The sequence below is a fragment of the Botryllus schlosseri genome, chromosome 5 (genome assembly GCF_051294905.1).
Source record: "Botryllus schlosseri isolate E-star chromosome 5, Bs_hap1, whole genome shotgun sequence".
In the NCBI taxonomy this organism is placed as follows: domain Eukaryota; kingdom Metazoa; phylum Chordata; class Ascidiacea; order Stolidobranchia; family Styelidae; genus Botryllus; species Botryllus schlosseri.
The window spans coordinates 19,248,519-19,270,638 of NC_137240.1; the positions used below are offsets into that span (position 1 = coordinate 19,248,519).

General features: G+C 41.3%; 2 protein-coding genes and 1 long non-coding RNA gene across 3 annotated transcripts in view; 1 reads left to right on the plus strand and 2 right to left on the minus strand.

Annotated features, from left to right (window-relative positions):
• Positions 1-22,120, plus strand: part of LOC145439886 (uncharacterized) — a 231,459-nt gene that overhangs the window by 172,108 nt on the left and 37,231 nt on the right. The window lies entirely within an intron of this gene.
• LOC145439866 (uncharacterized) lies at positions 1,200-10,627 on the minus strand. Its single transcript, XM_080317522.1, has 5 exons — positions 10,515-10,627; positions 9,434-9,567; positions 9,169-9,253; positions 8,820-8,940; positions 1,200-1,523 (listed from the first exon to the last, which is right to left on the minus strand). Exons 2-5 carry the CDS (start codon positions 9,565-9,567, stop codon positions 1,414-1,416), a joined length of 450 nt encoding a protein of 149 aa, XP_080173648.1. The 5' UTR covers positions 10,515-10,627; the 3' UTR covers positions 1,200-1,413.
• Positions 17,647-20,528, minus strand: LOC145439867 (uncharacterized). Its single transcript, XM_080317523.1, has 4 exons — positions 20,399-20,528; positions 20,141-20,225; positions 19,794-19,914; positions 17,647-17,958 (listed from the first exon to the last, which is right to left on the minus strand). The coding sequence occupies exons 1-4, from the start codon at positions 20,524-20,526 to the stop codon at positions 17,849-17,851; spliced, it is 444 nt and encodes a 147-aa protein (XP_080173649.1). The 5' UTR covers positions 20,527-20,528; the 3' UTR covers positions 17,647-17,848.

Genomic DNA, 22,120 nt, shown 5'->3' on the forward strand with positions numbered 1-22,120 from the left:
CACTCCTGGTCTATAGTATACCGATCTATCAGCCCCGAAAGAACAGTAGCTGTTACGGTCACGTGATCAAATCCCGAACATATATCCAGGTAAATGCAAAGAAGCAACTTTAAAATCACTATTCACTCTGGCTACTTCCAAGACCAAGACTTTCCTGTAGAACAAGGCTGGCCAACCTTTTCAGCCAAAGGGCCACATTCGATTGACGAAATATTGCGCGGGCCAGTAGCCGCGCCGAGCGCGACATTTTTTCGAAGTAAATATATGGGTCTATAATATTGTCACTTGACTATATTGCGGGCCTACTGTATATTGCTGGGCTCAGTTTTTAAGGACTGGACTATTCGGCGCCTGGACAATAGACATATCGATATCGAAAGCTTCGACCAACATGCGTCAATCATTTTGTGCTTAGGTTTCATAGTCGACGGTCTTTCTGCGAGCGCAAAAGCAAGGTCGCATATGTTGAACGAAACTTTGTCTGTGAGACACGAATATAGTTAGACTCAATCTGATACATTAGGCATTCTTCCATTTTCACAAAGGGGTAACAATATTAAAAGCAAGAAATCGAGGGACAACATGTTGCGCGAAGCATGTAGAAAATTTTTACTTTTGATAAATCCATCCCAAATTATTCTACTTCATTGTAGTGTACGAAGATCTACCAAAATGTGACTGGCTCATGGATCTGCCAATGCGTCGGAACTGATATTTTAGTCATCAAATCTCAAGTGTTCAGGCCAGACTTATCAAATTTCCGCTGTCCTTTCTCTAGTTCATAATCTGTGCAATGCATTTTTGAAAATATTACTAATTTCGGAAATTACCTCGCGGGCCACTCAAAACCTTCTCGCGGGCCACGGGCTGGCCGGCTCTGCTGTAGAAGTTCCTGATGCTTCAATTTCGCAATGGTATGACCAGAATCTCTAGTCTGTATCTATTATTCGAAATACTTCCCTTCAGGATGTCAGTATCGGTAAAAATCTAATTGTAGTACCATATCCTAAGGGCAAACGGATAGTCAGTAATCAACAATATATATGTAGATATGGCCTATAGGCTACATATATATATACCAGGGATTTCAAAAATAACAGACACAGATATGATTTACTTTCTGCCACACCCCGGATATTCTATCCACGTGCTGCGGTAAGGTACCACGAAAGTCGAGTAAGCGATAGATGCAACGAATGTACAAATTATTGAATGTATTCTCCTTTATTGCGAATTGCGATGCAAATATAGTAGCCATCAACTTCTATTTAATGCAGTCTCAATCGTGCGATGCTATTGGCGTGTGGTGGAGCAGCATCATATATTCTGATACACCAATAGGTATGAAACTTTGACACAAATCAAATACAATCTAAAAGTTAGTGATCGGTGGGTAATATAACTGGACTAAATTCAGTGCGACTTCAACGTATCCACTCTTTCTGCCAAATCCGCGAGAATCTCTGACCCCGCCAAGTCTTGATTGTCGGTTCCGTATTCGCCATCAAGTAGCAAAAGCTCATCTGAAATGATATATGATGGATCTGATTCTGCGTACTTTTTCTTATGAGCACTAACACTGGATTTCAGGACTTTACCAGGGTTCTCATTGGATGTAGGTGCGCTATTTTTCATAAATCGGATCACGATGAGAAAATAGGTTAGATATAAAATATATAGTGTTCAATATCATTGCAACCTCTGAACCAAATGGTTGATGCTGGATAGGGCTTCATATTTTAACATATTTCCGAATGAAATAGTGATTTGGACTTGAAAATCTTCAGTCCTCGTCATGTTTTCGCCTTACGTATAGTTGAAGGAAGTGTAGCCATGGAAGGTGTTTACGCCAATGCTGTGTGATTTGGAAAATATCGATCATTGCATGCTTTGGTATAGCTCACGATCCTCTATGTTTAAACAAGGTCAATATTGATAAAAACAGTAATTTTACTTTTACATCAGTTCATGTCAAATTTTGCCAACCTACTTTCAAGCAAGCACAGACGTCATTATTTTCTTCCCTTAATGGAATGTATATATATGGGCACCAGACCTATGCTATGCATTGTTTGTTTGTAGTATTCTTGGTGTTTGTTGACTACTACGGTAATTCACACCAGGCTAATTTTATTCATATATATTCCGTAGTTGCCGGCTTGTAGCACGGCCCACTTCTAAACTTTTATAATACCCCGCTTATACATTCGGCTTGAGACGTCGTCGCGTGCGGACCTCTTGCTGCGCTTCCTAACTGAGTAGTCTGAGATAGACAAGCGCTCTATAATAATTAGTGATATACAACGCCAGTATCGGATGGAAGTCTCTTCCTCTGGCAAACGCAAACTGTCGTGTGTTTCTACGGACGTGGTCAATAGTGATAGTGATAGCGATGCTCGTGCTTCTTTAGCGAAAGTCTCCGCTAAGGATTATGCTAGTCAGCCTACGAAGCCACCTCCTAGCACCCAGGAACCGGAATTGAGCGAGCGACCTCAGGATGGAGCAGGTCAACAACATAGTAGCCAAATGAGAGTCGTGGTATCAGGTGAAGGCCTTTCGTTGAAGCGCCTCCATCCTACAGTAGTGCATAGGGCACTCTATTCATTGATCGGCGAATATGAGGGACCTCGTCCTCTTCGGTCAGGAGACCTTCTAATCACATGCACTAGTCCGAAACAGGTTCAAGCTCTACTCCAGTCTGACTGTTTGACAGACAAAGTTTCCGGCTCTAAAATTAACGTAAAAACCTCTCTGTACCCCGAAAAATCATTTGCTAGCAGAGCTGTCATTTCTGGCGTGCCCCTAGATATCAAGGAGTCAGAACTACTCGACAACCTTAGCGGTGTTGGAGTATCAGCCGTAAAACGCCTTAAGAAGAAAGTCGACAAAGGTTACGACTCCTGTTCCGCCGTTCTCCTCTACTTCCGCTGTGACAGGGTACCTGAGAGTGTCAATTTCTCTTACCTTCGGTTCTGGACTAGGCCTTATAATCCTCCCCCTTTGAGATGCTATCGCTGCAATAGGTACGGCCACTCCAAAGAATCGTGTAGAGGAAAAGCAACTTGTAGTAAATGTGGTAGTTCTGACCACGAACATGCCTCGTGCACGAAGGAAAAATTTTGCATCAACTGCAAAAAACCTCACAGTGCCGCATATGGCGGTTGTAGCGTATATAAAACCGAAGCTAAACTGCAAATTATCAAAGAACGTACAAAAATCAGTTATTCCGAAGCGAAGGTCGTGTTGAACTCTGCCACCGTTGCTACCTCTTTGCCTACTTCTCATATGGACAGGACTTTTAGTGAAGTCCTTGCTAACGACTCTACATTTTTTCGACAACCACGACCTCGTCGCACCAAAATCAGTTCGATCCTTAGCAAACATACCATTTCCGCTCCTGCTCCCAATGACGGGGATTTGCGACATTTCAGTCAGACCAAATCGAAAGAAAATACTGTTAGCGATGCTGCTAGCCATAGGCCTACCGAATTGGAAGAGAATACTCCTACGTCTTCGTGTCAAACATCCACCCCAAATCTTTCGCAGTTACTTTCCCTACTTGTTGGAATCGTTGAATATACGATGGAGGCTGTCAAATCAGGTCAATGCAATGCGCTTGAAATCGTTTCCAGAGCATGCCTCAAGCATGGTTTTTCGGCTCCTGCTCCTAAAGTAAATGTCTAATCAAGCTCTTCGTTTCATCCAATGGAATTGTAGAGGTATATATCGTAAACTACCCGAGCTTAAACAATATATCAATAACCTACCAAATACCCCTGATGTGATATTGCTTCAAGAGACTCATCTCATCGATAAGTATTCCCCCAAGCTGACGGGTTTTCGGGTCTTTCGTAAAGACAACTCGCTTCATTCCGGTGGTCTGGCCATTTTCGTGCGGGAATCTCTCCCCGCGACTGAGATCCAACTTGACACCCCATCTTGCATTGAAGTGTTATGTATATCCATCTGTCACCTACGCATCTGCAACGTCTATATGAGCCCTACCGCAATTTCAGAAGATAGCGCTTTTGTTTTCCTTGAATCGCTGTCACGTCGTGCACTAATCTTCGGGGATTTTAATGCCCATCATCTTTCCTGGGGGCAACGAAATAACCGACGGGGCCGCCTCCTATTTGACGCGTTCGACCAAAATGGATTGGTGGTGTTGAATAGCAGCTCGCCAACCCATCTTAATATTGCCTCTAACGCCATAAACCGATACTCGCTACTAGATTTATCCATCGCGTCAGCCGACGTATCCTCGAAGTGCCGAACCGACGTCACGGATCGTTTACTGGGAAGCGACCATTTTATTGTGATAACTACTTTCAAAGAAACGTTTTCAAATGAAACAAACAGGAAAAACTCGTGGAATTTTCGCAGAGCAGATTGGGCGGCCTTTGAAAGAAAAATCGACAGGAGCTTAGAATCTTCGGGCTATGAAGATGTAAACTTTTTGAACTTTTTGAACAAGACTTTCTCAGAATGCGCACTGGACGCGGCGCATTCGTCAATTCCAAAATCTCATTTCTCGAACCGAAAACCTTCTGTGCCATGGTGGAATGCGTCTTGCGATAGAGCCGTAAGACGCAAGAGAGCTGCTTTCCTCAAAATGAAACGGACCTTCTGCATGAATGATGTAACCCGATATAAACGCTTGCGGTCGGAATGCCGGAAAATGATTCTTTCTTCTAAAAGGGCAAGTTGGGAAAACTTTCTGTTCTTCTCTGAATGATTCCAGTAATTACTCCAAAGTTTGGAAGGTAGTTCGCTCCTTTTCTGGTGTTCGTTCCTACAATATCATACCTCCGATCACTATTGGTGGCGTCGTTACCGGTAGGGACGACAGGTCGAAGGCTGACGCTCTAGCCTTGCACTTTTCGTCGGTTAGCAGTGATAGCAATTACACGTCAGCATTCTGAACAAGGAAGGAAGCGGTTGAGAATCAAATATCCTCCCGAATCACCAGTCTCTCAGCGCCTAACAATGATATCATTAACGATCCTTTTTCCATGGCCGAACTGAAATCAGCCATTTCGTCGCGAGGAAACACCAGCCCGGGCTTGGACGATATCGCTTACCCCATGTTAAAGCACTTGTCTGACAAGTCTCTAACATATATCCTCCGTTTGATCAACTCTTCTTGGAGTAATGGCCTTCTTCCCGACACCTGGAAACACTCTGTTGTTGTCCCCATATTGAAAGGTGAGAAAGACCCAGCTGCGGCTAAATCCTATCGTCCCATTTCGCTGACTAGTCACCTATGTAAAGTAATGGAGGTGATGGTAACGAGGCGCTTGAGATGGCACTTGGAATCTAACTCCCTTCTCAACGCCGCTCAGTCCGGATTTCGTCATGGGCGTAGCACCATGGATAACATCATGCAACTTCATGATACCGTGTACAAAGCGGTCAACAATCGGTATTCCGTGATTGCAGTCTTTTTGGACATCCAATCCGCGTATGATATGGTATGGCGCAACGGTCTTTTGTTCAAACTAACAGAGCTTGGAATAAAGGGCCAAACGTTGAATTGGATAAATAATTTTCTGTCACACCGATCTTTTCAAGTTCGAGTTGGTGGTTCTCTCTCCAACGTTCATTTTTTAAAAAATGGCCTGCCACAGGGCAGTGTCATCAGCCCTCTGCTCTTTGCAATCATGATGGCCGATCTTCCCCTGTTGGTAAACACCTCCCATGCCCTATTCGCCGACGACCTCTTACTTTGGGATTGCGGTCTCTCCATCCCAGACCTACTTCTGTCCATGCCGCGCTCTCTGGACTCCATACAAGAATGGTGTGACAAGTGGGGTATGCTCTTGTCCAAATCCAAAACCGTCGCAATGTTATTTACACGAAAAAGAAAAATACCTCCTCTTGCTCTCCAACTGGATGGTTCGAATATACCGTTCGTGGAAACATTCAAATATCTCGGCGTCGTTTTTGATAAGAGGCTATCCTACAAAGCACATATCGAATACATTTCCTCTAAATGTAGTAAAAGATTGAATTTGTTGAGAGCTCTAACTGGGACAAGTTGGGGAGCCAGTAAGAAGAGTCTCCTGTGTGTCTACCGTTCCCTCGTTCGCTCCATCATGGAGTACGGAATGCCGGCGTACTTTTTTGCACCGGTCACGCATCTGAAGAAGATCCAGGTTATCCAGAGTAAAGCTTTACGGATCTGTACAAATGCCATGCGCAGCACCCCGATTTGCGTGATTCAAGCCGAATGTCGGGAAATGCCTCTGCATCTGCGGCACAAGTTTATTTCAATGAATTACCGGTGCCACCTGATGAACCAGGACCCGAGAAACTCGTTCATCAGCCAAATTACTGAAGATTCCTGGCATGACATTTACTGTCTCACAAATCCAAGCTTTCAGACATTCAACACCTATACTAAATCACCGCTATTCAATGGCTTCATATTGGACAGGTACCGGCTTCCCTCGTCTCCTCCTTGGTTGTTACCTCAACCACGTGTTGATTTATCTCTCCTCTCGGAGAATGCTTTACGTGGCGTTATTGAGGCCTATAACCAGACTTGTTTAAGTCACGTTGCCGATAACTACGATGCACACACGCTAATATACACGGACGGATCTAAATCGCTTGTTGGAGGGGGAGCGGCGTTTTACATCCCTTCACTTGACGTTTCAGTTGCCCAGGCTTGTTCAGCCGAGCACTCTGTCTTCTCGACTGAAATGATAGCGATCGACCTAGCGCTGAGTTGGATCACACGAAATCGCAACTCGTCAACCGAATATCTGATCATGTCAGATTGTTCGAGTGCCCTGGCTTGCATTCGTAACTTCAACATGTATCCTCGCCATAAGCTGGTTTATGATATTTTATTCGCCCTGTCTCGATTGAGGGAACTCGACGTCAACGTATCATTCCTTTGGATTCCCGGCCATGTGGGCATTCACGGCAATGAAGAAGCTGACAGATTGGCAAAGAATGTCTCCACCACTCCGTCAATGTCCGAAGATATGCCGACGCTCTCCGAACAAGAAGCCCGACACATAATCCGTCGCCACTGCATGGCATTGTGGGATCAAGAATACCAGAGCTCCGAAAACGGCCTACGTTACAAGTCCTTCAACAGTTCTGTTCTACATCCTTCCCCTGGTTATGGTAATCGCCTTTATGATAGTATAATCCTTCGATTGCAATCAGGTCATTGTCGATTGAATGGCCATTTGTTCAAACTTGGAATGGTAGACTCTCCTGCGTGTTGTTACTGCCGCTACCCCGAAACTGTGGATCATTTCCTAATCAGTTGCCCTAAATATGACTTTCATCGTTCATTTCTTATTGATAAATGTGTTCAATTAAAAGTGAATTTCTGTATTGATGATTTGCTCACTGATTCTCGTATAGTCCCGTATGTCGTTGAATTTGTGTTATCGTGCAACCGCTATTTATAAACGTATAGTCTGTAATTTATTTCTGTAATGTTCGTGAGTGAATCAATTTTTGGAATCACCTTATCTCACTTGATTGATTCTACATCATTGTGCTATTGATCATTATTTCGTGTTAACTCCCTTATCTGTGTACTATGCTCAATGACTGTGGTGCAAAAGGCCGTCAGGCGATAAGCGCCAGTTTTTTTGTTTAATAAACAACAACAACAACCCCGCTTATACCAGGGGTATCAAACTGGTCAAATGATTCCAAAAGGCTAGCCTACCTCAAATGCCCTTGGTTTTTCTTGAATACTTTTTTATCGAGCGTGTACAATGTTCATACATTATAGTTGCTTATAATATTGTATCATAGTGGTTTTATTCTAGCAACGCCTTTTTATTCGCAAACAATGGAATTGACAATAATACCATGATTGGTCGGTTTAATTATAGATAACTAACCTCCGTAGGTTAGTTATCTATAGTTTAATACAGGTATGAATCGCTAACACAAAAGCGCCAACGATGATAAAAAGTTGGCATATTTATATGCTCACTTTGTTTTAGTCGTAATCTGGCGTTAGTCCTGCGTGAGCGTCATGAGAAATATACCAGAGATAACATTGTACTATAGAGATTTCACTGTAAACGCGGACGTTTGAATTTAACTTATCGTTATTAAATCGCGATTAGGGTTTCGCTGTAGGCAAGGGACCTTTTAAGTGGGAAGTGGCACGGCAGTGCGACCGCAGATATTTGAATTATATTTTGTGTAACTATCTATTCTCTATGTAACCAGCATATTACGGTTCAACATTGGCGTTTTCGTTTCTGTGAATAACTACTTAAGGTCCATTTTCCATAAGACTCTGAACTGAGCTTGCACATTTTTGCCTTCACGAAATTGGGTGTCAATGTCACCGACTTCCTAATGGTGATTAGGGCGAAACCAAAGAATTGAAGTCGCTGGTGAAAATGTGGTCTATGAGCAGGCTCGACATTTGCCGTCTTAGGGATTATTTATTGGTAGTATTTCCTACAAAAAATCTCAACATTTGTTATAAAATCACCGGATAATACAATCTACTCAGAAGTGCTTCGTGGACCGGATTAAATCGTCTGGCATCCGTATGTTTGACACCCCTGGCTTATATACACGGATGAGATGGCCAGGATTAGCCTATATAAACCACACACACTTATAGGCTGGAATTCTGGAGTCGACCTCGGTCGCACTCGAACTAGCAACCCCTTGGTGTTGCAGCTGTGGATTATAACACTACGTTATCTTGCCGCTATAATGCTATTGCACTATTGCAGACGATATCAGTGCATTTACAGCCATGTGCTTGATGGTAAACACGACGGCCACATGGAATCCAAAACTCAGAATGGACCTGTGTATACCTGGTTGCATCTCCGCTATTTCGTGAAGATTCTCAATGATTTCATGAACATCCTCTTCCGGAAATCTGGTTTCTAAGTCTGCTCTGAGAAGCATCATGAAGTTATTGTACGATTCCCTGTCCTGAAAATGAAATACATAAATCAAAGGGTTGTGGCATAACTATATAACAGTGTTCTGACGGATTAAACATGTTGCCTTTGAGCTTCATAAACCAATCTCACTAATAGGTAATGACCAATATTTAAAATGAGAATAGAGTTTATTGCCATCATGAGATGCACTGTTTACCAGAAACAATGGCCACCTCCCATTAGCCCCAATCACTGCTGGCAATTTGACGGCACTTACGTTGTTTTTTAGACTTGACAATTGACCGCGCACGTCTTTTCCCCAGCTTGATATCAACGACGTTCCAATTGGCTTTATGATGTGTCTGAAAAATTATTATCATTTATAAATAATTATATAATGAGGTACAACAAGAGCACATTTATGGGACCGTAAGCACTGGCAGCGACATTTTAAAGAGACGCACTCGCTTATAAAAGTCCGAATATGGAATAATATACCATGTATATAGGCCTAAGACAACAATATCTCCGGGTTTTCTTACTTGTATTTTTTGTAGAAACTGCCGACCTTTTTAATAGTTTTTCTAACCCATCCCCTTCGTCTTCGCCTGCCCCACAACGCGTTACTTGCAAGGGTGAAGATGACAATCAACGAAATTGAAAGAATCGGTCTCATCTGGGAATGTGACAAAATTTGATCATCATACGTTCGATGCGATTGGAAATACAACGAATTCCTATCGTCGATTAGTGACTAAAATCATACACGGCTTATTAAACAGCTTGCTTAGTCCGTAAGTACGGAAATGAAGACAGTACGAAACCGCTATGATTAATTCCTTCGACCAACGCGCTTTAATTATACTGTACAACATGTCTATGGCGAGATAGCGTAGTGGTGTAATCCACAGCTACAACACCAATGGGTTGTGAGCTCGAGTCCGACCGAGGTTTATCTAGGCTCCTCCTCGTCATCTCATCCGTGTAAGCGGTGTCTTACAAAAAGCCAGAAGTGGGCCGTGCTACAATTCGGCAGATACGGAAACAAAAATAAGGAATACCGGCCTGGTGTATGTGACCATAGTAGTCGACAAACACCATGAATACCACAAACAACATGTCTATGGTTTGTCTCTTAACCTCAATCAGGTAATCGACTTTCAATGTGGCGTTGTCAGGCAATCGCAGTTTTAATTATGTATGGTCCACGGTATAGTAAAATCGTGAATGATGCCGTCATAGTTAGTGACACCGGTTCAATTTGGGGATCACATATGGAAAGTCTTTGGATTACCACGTAAGTTTTCAATTATTTCGATCGGTTTCAACTCCAAAACGTTTAAAATAACAACTACCGTCTACAATCTACTGTCTTATTGTGTTCTATGACCGTAACCGCAAGTCGGGAGGCTCATGTAGATTATGATTTATGCTGGATTTACTTGGTTTGGAAAATAATTCTACGAAAGAGTTACCGCGTTATTATGGCTATTTAGCCGCCAGCATTTGAAGCATCACGCCAGTTATTATACGCGTCTAGTATTGCTGCAACAAGTATCACATGACACACAGCGTAAACGAGACAAATGTTCCTTACACTTACAAACAGACTCTCATACTCACCTCGTGTCAGTTCTTTTCAGAACAACGTGGCGACTGAACAACGATTGTAGTCATATACATGCGATAAGGATATTTTCCTACCATTATCATAGTTTCCTCTGTAATGTGAATGTCGACAGAAGTTCTGAGTGGATAACATTTTAATCAACTAAATATTTCATGACTCGTAATGGTAAATTTTTGAAAATACACGCGGAAGTTTATTATTTTTCTGCTTGTACTTTACGCAGGCATAGGATAATCGATTTATCCTAGAGTTCTGAGCGTGGGCCTTCGTGTGCGTGTGTCGCGTACCGTGAAACTTTCCAGTGGACATTAAATCAAAGAGAATTTCTTATTAATAAGATGTAATACGCTAATATTTTCCGATAAGTTTGTGGAGCGAAGAGGAAGGCCGGACTTATTACACTTCTGCATTAATTTTGCTACCATGTGTCTACGGATCTGCAATAGGCCTTTTGCAGGACTTCGGTCACGTGATTAGTTGTGCATAGCAACGACTGACTGGTTAGCAAACTATTCTGTTCTGTCTCTGTCCTTGTGGTTAAGATTTTATATTAGATTTTCGTTTCATGGTTTCAAACGCATCACAATTTTCCGGTGATAGTATAATTTGAGACTTGGCTGTGTTAGATGTGTCTGCAAAGTGTCTGTCCTTTCTAAGTATCTTACCAATAATGGAGAAGAAACGTTCAATAGCAGCAGCTATTGGCTGGCAACACTGAAGTCGTGCGTACACTGCTGGTGACACAGCGTGTTGCTTCATTCTGACAATGTTGTCCACATCACAATTTTTCATCGTGCGCTTCTTGATATAAGAACCAATGCCCATGCAGTCTTGCATCAGTTAGGATATTGCGGTGCGTTCAGCATAACCCCATGTCAACCTATTTGTTCCATTTGGCCGTTTACGATTCACAATGAGCAGATAATGGGCCATCTACAATGGTAGGCCTACAAAGTAGGCTAAAAGCTGTAAAATGTCAAATGATAAGTTCACGGACATTAAAAACATTTAGGATACAAACGAAATGCAGGTGGAAAAAAAGTTTTGACTTTGTAAACAATTTTGACAATTTTTTGACCTAACGCTACAATTTTGACAAAATTTTGACTTATTTTGACATGTCAAAAAATCGCCCTAGTGATCAGTATCGGGTAAACTGTAAATATATCTCGCCTTCTGATATCCTTCTTCGTGACACCTAATATAATGAAGCGAGTTTAATATTTTGATATTGAAAGCATTTGTGACGCTATAGCTGCATCCACTAAAACCAGTGGGGTGAGTACCGATATAGCGATGAAGCAGCGTTGCGCGGCTAATCTTAGAAACGTGTAAAGGTTAGAAGCCGCCAATCACACGAAAAGCAATTTCGCAATGAACATGGGTTCCACAATAATCCGAATTCGGTCCATGTATAGGCCTACTACACATCGATACCACGGTAGGTTCAATTTTGTTTTGTAGCATCCTATATGAGGATTATGAGATTTTACGAACACATGGGATTTTAGAAATAAGCTCAAGAAACATCGGTGTCGCGAAGGATATCGGAATGTGAAGGATGCAGTGTATGTGGTGCTTGACTATTACCATACCATACCGATAGTCTCTGTGAATCTCTTACATTCATAGTTTAGCCTCGTAATTATTGCAAGACCTGTAGCTTCTACAGGTATAATCTGAAGATACTTATACTAAATGACGTAAAATAAGATATTCGAAATACTTGAATCAGTTCTGGAGGCCACGTGTGATGTCATGACTGCATTGTAGTTGTATAGCGACCGATTTGAAGTTTCTCGCGGTAAAACGTAAAAGTCAGACGAGATGCATACAGAGCAATTGGCTAAACCATTCGTTCTCTAGTTGATTTTGGATTAATGCAGCACCCCGTTGCAACCACACTATTATCGAAAAGAGAGTTTATTTCCAGCCGTGTACCACCCCTGATATACGGGTGTGAATATACAGTATACAGATACACCCATGGCTCACGAAACCAGCACCTACATCAGACTTATGCAGCGGTATAAATCGAGTACAACATTTTAAGCCAAATGCATGCACGTATAGGAACGTACGAATGTATGCACGCAGGAGGGTAGGCAGTATGTACGTAGGCACGCAGGATTTATGACCGTGGTATAATTCTGAGTTAGGTTCTGTTACCATCAGGGCTGTGGAGTCGGTAAATTTTACCACCGACTCCGGCTCCGACTCCGACTCCACACATTTTCAATATATCGACTCCGACTCCGACTCCTGAGTCTTTAAATGTACCGACTCCGACTCCGACTCCTGGGTCTTTAAACGTACCGACTCCGACTCCCGACTCCGACTCCGACTCCAGCATTATTACCAATTTACTTCGAAAATTATATGCCACATTGTCGGTTGAATGACTATCATACAACCATTGAACACATGTAAACATATGAATAACTGTGGCATGCTAAATTGTTTCATCGTGGCACAGCTCGAATTATCTATGCAATTAACATGAAATAAAGATTTGCTAAATATCCGTCCTTATTCAAGTTTTTATAACATGGACTCTCTAATATCCTGAAATGTATGAATCATTCAAATATGGCAGATATCCAATCCTGTATAATAAAAATGTAGATGAAAAATCCAAGTGTAGGGGAGATGTGGTACCGATGGATCACTGGGACCGAAAATACTTTGAAAATTCTCTATGATAATTCCATGATTACACTCTGTGAACTTGTCTACAATTGCTTGCTGGCAAAATCTTTCCTCACATACAAGAAAATTCGACGTGCGCGAACTATGGGGTCTCTCACAGATGTTTTTTGTTTTGGGGGGTGTAAAGTAAATTTATATCGACATATACATTTTTCTTTGTAACCTTCAACACGAACGAAGCGGCAATCATTTTTATTGTGAAGTGCAGGGCTTGTATCAGGCTATATAATGGCACCTATTACTTTTTCAGTACTTTCCTTGAGTGGATTTTTTTTCGATTCATGTATAAAATTCGTAGGGTGGGGACCGATGATACAATTGCCAAATCAAGCAAAATAATCAAGCATACTAATCATAAAACAAATGAAACAAGCCTACGTACAGAAAATCTTTATGTAATAATTGCGTATGATGTTTTATCGCTATTACGAGGCATTTGGAAGTCACACTGTCGATTTTCGGGCAATATGTATGTTCCCTCAAATTTATAAGTCCGAGCCTAAATCGGAACGTGATTTTATGACAACATTTGAGTTGATATTTTTTCTATTTTTTGACGGTCGCGATCAAACATTCTTCTTTGGCTTACTGTAGCTTAGATTATAATACTGAGCAAGAAAAGTTGCCACATCTGAGGTATTTAGGGTATATGTGTCATAGGTCCCTGGGTCGTGTGCCATTGGACCCACCGGGTGGGGACCGATGACACGTTCGAGCAACAAATTTTGAACGACCATAAATATTTTTTGAAAAGACGGATATTCATGTATATGTGCGCGATCGGTAGAGCTTGCATGTATCAAAGTGCTGAGCCAGCAAAAGACCCGCTGTTTTCGGCTGAACATTTTGGGGCCAGCGATCATTTTCCAATTTTTGATCCATCGGTACCACATCTCCCCTATAGCTCTTGTGTATGACTCAGCAACTAATAAAGAAATTGAACTTACTAATTTTGTCATTGCACACTATCCTGATTACAAGCACCAACACTCTTACTACTAATAAAAGACATTGGTCATAAATGGAATTTGGTTAAGTAGTCAAAGACCATAGTCTACGTCTAGTCTACATGTACTTAATCAAGTATTCAAGGATTGGGACTTGCAGTCTTTCCTAATCATTTGTTCGACCCAAACAGCTCAGCTACACCACAAATATTTTTAATTTTGTCAAGTGGGAAGCATCCTTTGGTCATATTTACATCATTTTTACAATTTTACAAATCCAGCCGAAGCATTTTCTCTGTCACAGTATCATGGTATAATTCCAAAAATTACATCAATTTTGAGTGCATCACGAAAACGCATCTTGTGATTTTCTTTCCCTCTGCAACTGAGTTGTAATTTGCAAGTAATGTCCAATTTTATCTATATCAGGGGTGGGCAACTTTTTCGGCGAAAGGGACGCCTGAGATTTACGAACCATTGCGCGGGAAACTGGAATGTTGATAACCTTTTTTTAGTCGTCGATAGGAGCGAACCGAATTAGGTAACATTGCAAACAAGACTTATATTAATACGCTCTAAAATTGATAACAATATGTCATGCAACTGTGCAGTGCGCAATCAAGCCCTGGTCGCGCGAAGCGCGAAATTTATTGGACGACTGAATTAGGCTATAGCTATATCAATAAATATGTCATTAACATACATTGGGGGTCGCATCTGTATACCACTGGGCTCATTTGGCAAGGACAGGATTATTCGACGTTTAGACATAGCAAAATCGACGGTATCAGTGAACATGCCTCTATCATTTTGTGCAAATGTTTTGTCGACGATCTCGCTGCGAGTGCACATCACAAGCGAAGCCGTATCTCCTAATTGCGAATATAGTTAGACTCAATTTTGTGAATAATATGTATTTATCATTCTCAGAAGGGAGCTCAAATACTGAATGCAAGAAATCTAGTGACAATGAATCATGCGAAGTACGAAGAAAAATTTCAAGTCCAATAAATCTGCTATGAAATATTCTACTTCATGGTCATATACGAAGATCTGGGATAAATGTGGCTGACCCCTGGAAACGTCAATGCGTCAGAACTGTTGTTTTAGTCATCATCAAATTTCGCGGTCATGCTAATCAAATTTTGGTTGGCCTTGAAATTGTACCTGATGTCATAAAGAATTTCGAGAATTACCTCGCAGGCCACACCTAACCTTCTCGTGTGCCAAATTTGGCCTGCGTGCCACGGGCTGGCAGCACCCGATCTGTATGGTTAATAATAACAGTGATTGGTGGTACATAAAAATTCTATTGAAAATTCTTTGAAAGCAAATGTTTTCATGATAGAGAAGTTGGAGTCGGAGTCGGAGTCGAAGTCATAGTCATTCTCACAACTACGACTCCGACTCCAGTCAGTATTTTCCCACCGACTCCGACTCCGACTCCGACTCCAGCTATTATAGTTTTCACGACTCCGACTCCGACTCCGACTCCATCAAGCAAAAATTACCCCGACTCCGACTCCGACTCCACCGACTCCGACTCCGACTCCACAGCCCTGGTTACCATGTACAACCCATCAGCTGCACATGCGTATTAGTGGATTTCGTGTTTAAGCCTTGGCCAAGCGCCGCATTGAACAGAACGGAAATAGAACAACTAACCCTAAAGAAGTGCACATGTTTTACCATTGATTTTATGTAATCCTATAATCGATGAATAGCAGTATTATGCCATCGAGGAAATTGCTATTTACTGCACGTAGATTTCATTAGCAGGAAATAGCAACCGCAACCATTCAATCCAAGCAACACTTTATCACAACCGTTGAAAAGTTCATGAATCTAACTCACCAATGTCATAATTTCCTTCCCGGTAGTTTTAAAAGATTATAGGTCAACACAAAGAGCGGTTTGTTTTGCCTTGCCGCCAACGCATTCACAATGCCTATGAATGTATGGTATTCCCGAGACAGCAAAGATCATAGAAACTTACTTCCGTGTGGTAGGTATGCAGGCCTGCATGTCAACCTGTGATATCTCTTGCCTATATATGCCGCGACCTTGATATTCACAAGCCCTCCATATACTCTCGCAAGCGACATGAATAGATTTACACGGAGCCTACTCAATGAATCTCTGTGTTTTCTTATAGTTGGCCTTGGACGAACATCTCGAACATATTGCAGCGTATTACACAACATCCAGATAATCGTGTTTACGCATTAAATACACAGCTATTGAGTTCAGCCTTCACAATCAAAACTTATATTGCTGAGAGAAAGAGGGAATCTAGATGCTACTTCCTACCGTCCAATTTGCGAATGCTGCCGTAGCTTGTATTTAGATGACTTCCGAATTAGCAATTTCTTGAATCTTCGACCATCACAGACAAAGCGGGAGATAAAGATAATACGTATTTTCGCTTTGAATCGAAATTTTCCAGTCACAGCTAGTGGTTCAACATCGGGAAGTATATGTTATGGTATAGCGACATGGTGTAATTGGTTAGGAGCTTTCGCGTCTGCGTAGCGGAGAGAGCTCTTGTATTGCAAATGACACAGCATTGTTGTGAGTATTCAAAGATATATTAGTAAACAGACCAAGGAAACTTCTGAATAAACTTGAAATAATTATATTGCTACGCCTAAAGTGCCTAGAATTTATTTTAAGTCATGACTTCACGAATATTAAATTGTGAGGTCATAGTGGATTGACATTCACAATTGAAAATATAAGGTAAATATATCTCCTTTGATGAAATATCTGTACTATTGTTGTTGAACCGACTATTTTGAGGGTTCTCACCATTCCATATCGATATACGTCGGCTATATCCGGTGGTAATTGTCCGTAAGCTCATACAACATGTTTTAGGGAAAGTATTTACACAATTATGGCATAAATTTTACAACTTAAAAAAAAACAATTTGTTGTTTCAAAAAAGACCTTTGTTTAAAACACTGTTTTAAAACGCTATTTGTTTCAAATGCAACCCTAGTCTATAGTATACCGATCTATCAGAGCCGAAAGAACAGTAGGTGTTACGGCCACGTGACCGAATTCCCAACACATATCCAGGTAAATGCGAAGAAGCAACTTTTAAATCATTATTCACTCTGACTACTGCCAAGACCAAGACTTTCCTGTCTAAGTCCCCGATACCTCAGTTTCGCAATGGTATGAGCAAAATCTCCGGTCTGTATCTATTATTCGAAATACTTTCCTTAAGGATGTCAGTATCGGTTAAAATCGAATTGTAGTACGATATCTTAAGGGCCAACGGATAGCCAGTAATCAACAATATATATGTCGATATAGCCTATAGGCTACATATATATACCAGTGATTTCGAAAACAACAGATGCAGATATGATTTACGTTCAGCCGCACCCCGGAAATTCTATTCACGTGCTGCGGTATAGTACCGCGAAAGTCGAGTAAGCGGTAGATGCAACGAATTTACAAATTATCGAAATGTATTCTCATTTATTGCGATGTAAATATAGTAGCCATCAACATCCAATTAATGCAGTCTCAATCGTGCGATGCTATTGACGTATTGTGGAGCAGCATCATATCTTCTGATACACCAATAGGTATGAAACTGTGACACAAATCAAATACAATTTAAAAGTTATTTATCAGTGGGTAATATAACTGGACCAAGTTCAGTGCGAATTCAACGTATCCACTCTTTCTGCCAATTCCGCAAGAATCTCTGACCCCGCCAAGTCTTGATTGTCGGTTCCGTATTCGCCATCAAGTAGCAAAAGCTCATCTGAAATGATATATGATGGATCTGATTCTGCGTACTATCTCTTATGAGCTCTAATGCTGGATTTTAGGACTTTACCAGGGTTGTGATCGGATGTAGGTGCGCTATTTTTCATAAATCGGATCATGATGGGAAAATACGCTTAGATATAAAATATGCAATGTTCAAATCATTGCAACCTCTGAACCAAATGGTTGATGCTGGATAGGGCTTCATATTTTAACATATTTCCGAAAGAATTAGTGATTTGGACATGAAAATCTTCAGTCCTCGTCTATGTTTACGCCGCACAGTTGAAAGAAGTGTAACAATCGAAGGCTGTGTGATTTGGAAAATATCGATCATTGCATACTTTGGTATAGCGCACGATTCCATATGTTTAAAAACGGTCTATCTTGATAAAAACAGAAATTTTACTTTCACATCAGTTCATGTCTAATTTTGCCAACCTACTTCCAAGCGAGCAGAGACGTCATTATTTTATTCCCTCAATGGAATGTATATATATGAGCACCAGACGTATGCTATTGCATTGTTAGTTTATTGTATTCTTGGTGTTTGTCGACTACAATAGTAATTTACACCACGATAATTTTATTCATATATATTCCGTAGTTGCCGATTTGTAGCACGGCCCACTTCTAGGCTTTTATAAGACACCGCTTATACCAGGGGTATCAAATTTAAATTGCGTCGCGGGCCTGATTGAAACCTTCAAATCACTCGCGGGCCAGACTGGTCAAATGGTTCCAAAATGTTAGCCTCTCAAATGCCCTTGTTTTTCTCTTGGATACTTTGTTATTGAGCGTGTACAATTTTCGTACATTATAGTTGCCTATTATATTGTATCATAGTGGTTTTATTCTAGCAACGATTTTTTTATTCGCGAACAATGGAAATGACAATTATACCATGATTGGTCGGTTTGATACAGTTGTGAATCGCTAACACAGAAATGCCAACGATGATAAGAAGTTGGCATATTTATATGCTCACTTTGTATTAGTCGTAATCTGGCTTTAGTCCTGCGTGTGCGCCGTGAGGAATACCAGAGATAACACTATACCAGAGATTGCACTGTAAACGCGGACGTTGGAATTTGGCTTATCGTTTTTAAATCGCGATTCGGGCTTCTCTGTAAGCCGGGGAGCTTTTAAGTGGGAAGTAGCACAGCAGTGCGACCGCAGATATTTGAATTATATTTTGTGTTCCTAATCTATTCCTCATGTAACCAGCATATAAAGTTTCAACATTGGCGTTTTCGTTTCTGTGAATAACTACTTGAGGTCCTTTTTCCATATGACTCTGAACTGGGCTTGCACATTTTTGCCTTCACGAAATTGGGTGTGAATGTCACCGACTTCGTAATGGTGACTAGAGTGAAACCAAAGAATTGAAGTCGCTGGTGAAAATGTGGTCTATGAGCATGGTCGACATTTGCCGTCTTATGGATTATTTAATGGTAGTATTTCCTACAGAAAATCTCAACATTTGTTACAAAACCGCCGGATAATGCAATCTACTCAGAATTGCTTCGTGGACCGGATTAAATCGTCTGGCTGGCCGCATGTTTGACACCCCTGGCTTACACGGATGAGATGGCCAGGATTAGCCTATATAAACCTCAAACACTTATAGGCAGGGATTTTGCAGTCGACCTCGGTCGCACTCGAACCAAAAACTCCTTGGTGTTGCACCTGTGAATTATAACACTACGTTATCTTGCCGCTATATTGCTATTGCACTATTGCAGACTATATCAGTGCATTCACAGCCATGTGCTTGATGGTAAACACGACGGTAACATGGAATCGAAAACGCAAAATGGACGCGTGTACCTGTTTGCATCGCCGCTATTTCGTCAAGATTCTCAATGATTTCATGAACATCCTCTTCTGGAAATCTGGTTTCTAAGTCGGCTCTGAGAAGCATCATGAAATTATTGTACGATTCCCTGTCCTGAAAATGAGATAGATAAATCGAAAGGTTGTGGCATAACTGTAACGGTGTTCTGACGGATTAAACATGTTGCCTTTGCGCTTCATAAACCAATCTCACTAACAGGAAATGACAAACATTTAGATGGGGAATAGAGTTTATTGCTATCATGAGATGCACTGTTTACCAGAAACAATGGCCACTTCCCATTAGTCTCAATCACTGCTGGCAATTTGACGGCACTTACGTTGTTTTTTAGACTTGACAATTGACCGCGCACGTCTTTTCCCCAGCCTGCTATCAGCGACGTTGCAATTGGATTTATGATGTTTCTAAAAAATTAATATCATATATAAATAATTATATAATGAGGTATAACAAGAGCACATTTATGGGACCGTAAGCACTGGCAGCGACATTTTAAAGAGACGCGCTCGCTTCTAAAAGTCCGAATAATATACCCTGTATATAGGCCTAAGACAACAATATCTACAGGTTGTCTTACTTGTATTTTCCGTAGCTCCTGACGATATTTTTAATAGCTTTTACAACCCGTCTTCTTCGCCTGCCACACCATGCGTTACTTGCAAGGGTGAAGATGACAATCAACGAAATGGAAAGAATCGGTCTCATCTGGGAATGTGACAAAATTTGATCATCATACGTTCGATGCGATTGGAAATACAACGAATTATTATCGTCGCTTAGTGACTGATATCATACACGGTGGGTTGAACATGTCTGCAGCTCGCTTAGTCGGTAAGTACGGAAGTGAAGAAAATTCGAAACCGCTATGATTGAGTCATTTTGAACCAATGCGCTATGCCCCTTTTATTATACTGTACCAGTGGCGGCTCGTGACAATATCGGGTGGTGGGGCAAGGGCTGCAAGCGACTTTTTATCAAGATGACGTCACAATGGCGTTTTCCAACGTAAACAAGTAACTTGGTGGTACGGACTACGGTAACACGAACTTCCCGACAACAGTGATTTTAACGTGTGTGCCGCGAGAGGTCTGCCGGTGAGCTGTGACTTGAAGTGTGGTAACTATGTAAACGGCGTACGGAACAAAGATTCGACACGGTTCATGTTCGCACTATACCTGACTAATTATCTGCAGCAATGGAAATGACTATAACTCGAGAGATTGCGTAAGCCTAACTGGAAAGGTCAACGAGTTCGGACACATACGCAATTGTTATCTCATAGATTGGACATGTCATATTGAATCCAAAACATAATTCTGAAGAACTACGGATAGCGGCCTCGGAAATTCCGTCCCGGTACAGCATAGGAGATTTTGGCCTTAAGGCTGGAGACTGTCACACGACACATACGGCTTACGGTCTATAGTGTCTATATGTCTGCTGCAAAATCGCCTTGGGAAAATATATTACCGAATAAATACGTGGATGAAAGCCGAAAACTTGGTACACTGTTACATGAAATCATCGAGAAATAGCTTCATGACCGTTTTCGGTATGGTACACTGTCAAAATTAATACGAACAGACCAACACCAAATTTTGCGTAAAATTTACTGAGGAATAGGCTGATCAAGCGATCAGCTCTTAGCCGCCATCGAAAACGAAACAGCTATCGCGCTTGACAGGGGTTGTAATTGTAAGCAAATGGCCTGAAGGCCACAATTTCACGGTGAAATTGACATTGGAGAATATAAAATAAAAGTAAATATTTGAATGCAAACCGAGGATGTTAGTAAACTGTTTCATGATATCATCATCTCATCACCTATCTCAGTATGGAACACAGTTAGCGTTAACACAGATACACCGGCTTTTGCGTGAAATCCGCAATGCGTTAGGTTGGCTAAGTGTCAGATCAGCGCACATCTCTAACATACTCGACCTTGATAACGAAATTGCTGCCCTAATCATTGAGTGCCAACCTTGAGACTAGGCACAGCGTTCGATACTAAAATCAAGACATACCATGCAAAAGCTCATGACGGATCTAGGTAAGGAGCATCGTTAAAATCTATGGAGACCAATACCGGGTTTGCGTAAAATATGTTTGCGATAAATGACGAGTCAGCTCTCACTCGACTTAGGAAACGAAATTACCACAAACACAGTGCAGTGACAAACTTGAAACTTGGTACAGCGTTCGATACTAACATTAAGACTTACCGTACCAAATATCATGACCGATCTCGGTATGGAACATCGTCAAAATCAATGGATGCCAATACCGGCTTTTGAGTAAA